This window comes from Triticum urartu, chromosome 5A (genome assembly GCF_056163025.1).
Source record: "Triticum urartu cultivar PI428250 chromosome 5A, HENAU_Tu73, whole genome shotgun sequence".
NCBI lineage: Eukaryota > Viridiplantae > Streptophyta > Magnoliopsida > Poales > Poaceae > Triticum > Triticum urartu.
In genome coordinates this window covers 393,513,786-393,515,275 of record NC_141877.1, presented here as the reverse complement: position 1 = coordinate 393,515,275, position 1,490 = coordinate 393,513,786, and the positions used below count along the sequence as shown (strand labels likewise).

Here is a 1,490-nt window from a genome sequence, read left to right as displayed (position 1 = left end):
CAGTGGTGGAATTAGGGTTTTGGCTCCGTATCTGGTAGTTTGGGGGTACGTAGGTATATATAGGAGGAAGGAGTACACCGGTGGAGAAACAGGGGCCCACGAGGGTGGAGGGCGCGCCCAGGGGGTAGGCACGCCCCCTACCTCATGGCCTCCTGGTTGATGTCTTGACGTAGGGTCCAAGTCCTCTGGATCATGTTCGTTCCGAAAATCACGTTCCCGAAGGTTTCATTCCGTTTGGACTCCGTTTGATATTCTTTTTCTGCGAAACCCTAAAATAGGCAAAAAAAACAACAATTGTTGGCTGGGCCTCCGGTTAATAGGTTAGTCCCAAAAATAATATAAAAGTGTGTAATAAAGCCCAATAATGTCCAAAACAGAATATAATATAGCATGGAATAATCAAAAATTATAGATACGTTGGAGATGTATCAGCGCACCTTTGGTGAAGTTGGTGTCGTTGTCCGTGATGATGCTGTTCGGCATGTCTTAGTGCACCACAATGTCCTTGATGAATCGGACGGCCGTTGGCCCGTACAGTTTCTTGATTGGCCTTGCTTCGATCCACTTGGTGAACTTGTCCACCGCCACCAGCAAATGCGTCATGATGCCTCGAGTGGTCTTGAAGGGCCCCACCGTATTGCGTCCCCAGACCGCCAAGGGCTAGGCGATCGAGATGGTCCGGAGTGCTGACGCCGGTTGGTGGCTGCGCTTGCTGAAGCGTTGGCATCCCTCGCACTTGAGGACGAGCGACTCGGCGTCTTGGAGGGCCATGGGCCAGTAGAAACCATGGCGAAAAGCCTTGACCACCAGGGACCGCGAGGCAGCGTGGTGCTCGCACTCGCCTTGGTGTATGTCGAGGAGGATCTCAATGCCCATGTCTTGCTCGACGCAGCGCTGGAACACGCAGGTGGAGCTGCACTTGACGAGCTCGTTGTTGATGATGTTGTAGGCGGACGCCCGGCGCTGCACTTGCAGGGCCTCGGTCTCGTCCATGGGGAGGACCCCGTTTTCCAGAAACTCTGATATGGGCAGGGCCCACGAGGGAGCCGTCATAATGGTGAAGAAGGCCACCATGATGGGTTCCGAGGCGGCAGCCCCTGGGTCAGGGATAGCGGTGGCCGGGTCGATGATGACGGCAGCCGGGTCGATGATGACGACGGCCGGATCGATGATGATGGTGGTCGGGCTGGGTTCGGCAGTCCCCGAGCCGGGTTGAGGTGCAGTCGGGTCATCCATGACTTACATGGACTCGGAGTCCGGAGACAGTTTGACAGACGGCTTACGCAGGTGCTCGAGGGAGACGCTGGATGGAATGGACTGCCATGACGAGGCGATCTTGGCGAGCGTGTCGGCAACCTCATTCTCTGCACGCGGGACATGGAGGAACTCGCAGCCTGTGAAGAATCCGGACAGCTTCTGGACGAGGAAGCATAGCTCACCATGTTGGGGTCGCGGGCGTCCCACTCGTCGGAGCACTGTTGCACCACCAA

General features: G+C 56.1%; 1 protein-coding gene across 1 annotated transcript; it reads right to left on the bottom strand.

Annotated features, from left to right (window-relative positions):
* Window positions 1-660: 660 nt before the first annotated feature.
* On the bottom strand, window positions 661-1,236 carry LOC147971551 (uncharacterized). The gene has a single exon (XM_087524015.1). It carries the CDS (start codon window positions 1,234-1,236, stop codon window positions 661-663), a length of 576 nt encoding a protein of 191 aa, XP_087380141.1.
* Window positions 1,237-1,490: the final 254 nt, after the last annotated feature.